Raw genomic sequence first — 2,369 nt, 5'->3', positions numbered from 1 at the left:
CCTAAAGCCATTGGGCCAGACCAAGCCCCGCCCACAGGGTAACACTTAGCCACGCCTCTTAGAGCCTTGGGGCCAGAGCATTCCCCACCAACAGTCTTAGCCACGTCCCCTAGAGTCATTGGTACAGGCCCAGCCCCACCCATAGGCTAAGTAACACTTAGCCACACCCCCTAGAGCCATTGGGCCAGACCAAGCCCCGCCCACAGCCTATGCAACAAAACAAGACACGCCCCTCATGACGTCACAAACCAAGCCTGTCCACTAATGCTCAGTGAGGCCTGCAGCGGGTGAGCCCTGCCAGTGTCCCCATCCTTCCTGCCAGACCTGCCCCCCCCTCCTCTCCGCCCCTCCCCCAGCCCCTTGTGCTCAGCCCTTCCTCTCCCCGATCCCTCCTTGGCTCCTTCTGGGCCGTCCCCAAAAGCCATCCCCACCCGTTGACAGCCCCAGAGCCCAGCCTCCTTCCCCTGGGCCTCAAGCCCCGCCATGGCCGGGGCGCAGTTTCCTCACGGTTATATCGGCCGGCCCATGGGCTGCGAGCGTGCAGTGAACCGGCAGATCCACCTGGAACTCTACGCCTCCTACTCCTACCTGGCCATGGAGCACTACTTCGACAGGCCCGACGTGGGGCTGGAGCACTTCGCCAACTTCTTCCATCGCCTCTCCCAGAAGGAAAGGAAGCAGGCCATGGTCCTCATGGACCTGCAGAACAAGCGCTCCGTGGACATCTGCTTCTGGGACATCCTGAAGCCCGGGCATGAAAACAAGTGGGAGAACGGGCTGAAAGCCATGGAGTATGCACTGTCTCTGGAAACCCGCGTCTACGAGAACCTCCTGGACCTCTTCAGGCTGGCACGGGACCTGCGTGATGTTTACCTTTCCAACTTCTTGCAAAACCACTGCCTGGTGGAGCAAGGCAAGTATGTCAAGGAGTTGAGCAACCACGTGACCAATCTGTGCAAGATGGTCAACATGTTCACGGACCTGGATCAGTACCGCTTCGACGACCTCGATGACACCAAGAAGGAGTGAAGCTGGATGGCGTCCCCGGGGGTCACCTGTTGCCAGCTGACTTTCCCTGCGTATTCCAGAGGCAACTTCTTTTGGAACCATGCATGGCCTTTTTTTTCCACCTTATTTTGCTTTTCCTTCCAAGAAAGTTTGGTTCCTAAATAAAATGAGGTAACATGAAGGAAAAAAAAAGACACAGGTATGTGTATTTTGTTAAGAATAGTTTGCTTCCTTCCCTAGAACTTTCTGAGATATTCTGCTTATATATGGTAATTCAATGTTTGGTGGTTTTTTCTTAGGATTTTTTTTAACTTAAGGAAACTTGTGTGACAGGCTCCCAAATCCCTTTTTTTCCAGTTGATTGCATATCTGTTTCCCCCCATTGCTTTATAATCTACCCATTTCTCATTTTCTTTGAACAACAACAAAAACTATTCATAAATTCTCCATGTAGCTCTGTAGCTCTATTGTCCCATTGTTCATCGGTTTGCTCAAGCGGGCACCAGTAGCCTCTCCATTGTGAGACTTGTTGTTACAGATTTTGGCATATCAAATACGCCAGAGGTAGCTTGCCAGGCTATGCCATGCGGGCAGGATTCTCTTGGTAACTTGCCGGGCTCTCCGAGAGATCAATGTAGTACCCCATCATATAAATAATTAATAAGGGAATATGATGGTGATGCAATAAAAATAGTGGGGTCTTGTCGGCTCAGTCATCAGTGAGTAGAGAGTCAGGCTATGGAAACAACCCAGATGTCCTATTATAGATTAATGTTGTACTGAAACCGTGCAGTACCCTGCAACTTGGATGGAATTGAAGGGGCTTATGCTGAGAGGAATAAACCATAGCAAGAAGGACAAACACCAGATGATCACAGTCATGTGTGATTAATAAGGAAATATACATACACATACACATACTGTCCTCCCATTGTTCATCGATTTGCTCGAGCAGGCCCAGTAACATCTCCATTGTGAGACTTCTTGTTACTGTGTTTGGCATATCCAATACGTCACGGGTAGCTAGCCAGGTTTTGCCATGCGGGCGAGATACTCTCGGTACTTTGCCGGGCTCTCCGAGAGGGATGGAAGAATCAAACTCCCGTCGACCATGTTGGCTGCATACAAGGCAAATGCCCTACCCGCTGTGCTATCGCTCCAGCCCGATAAGGAAATATGTATATAGATAACATCTTTGGATAAAATCTTGTCCACAATTAAAGATTTGGGAGCATGGGTTGGGGAAGAGGTGGGAAGGAATGATTTGTTTGACAAAGTATCACAGGAACAGAGATGCAGGGTCTGGAACATATGGGTGGAGACCAAGAGAGGCTGGAGTGTACAGAAAAACACAACAAACA

At 50.2% G+C, this 2,369-nt stretch overlaps 1 protein-coding gene across 1 annotated transcript; it reads left to right on the top strand.

The window, feature by feature from the left end:
* The first annotated feature begins 483 nt into the window (after positions 1-483).
* LOC130038363 (ferritin heavy chain-like) lies at positions 484-1,029 on the top strand. The gene has a single exon (XM_056130250.1). It carries the CDS (start codon positions 484-486, stop codon positions 1,027-1,029), a length of 546 nt encoding a protein of 181 aa, XP_055986225.1.
* Positions 1,030-2,369: the final 1,340 nt, after the last annotated feature.

This window comes from Sorex fumeus, unplaced genomic scaffold, assembly GCF_029834395.1.
Source record: "Sorex fumeus unplaced genomic scaffold, SorFum_2.1 ptg000075l, whole genome shotgun sequence".
Lineage (NCBI taxonomy): Eukaryota > Metazoa > Chordata > Mammalia > Eulipotyphla > Soricidae > Sorex > Sorex fumeus.
This window is presented reverse-complemented; position numbering and strand designations above follow the sequence as displayed.

Excerpts from the sequence above, each read along its gene's own strand:
- LOC130038363 (XM_056130250.1), top strand. The coding sequence starts at position 484 with ATGGCCGGGGCGCAGTTTCCTCACGGTTATATCGGCCGGCCCATGGGC.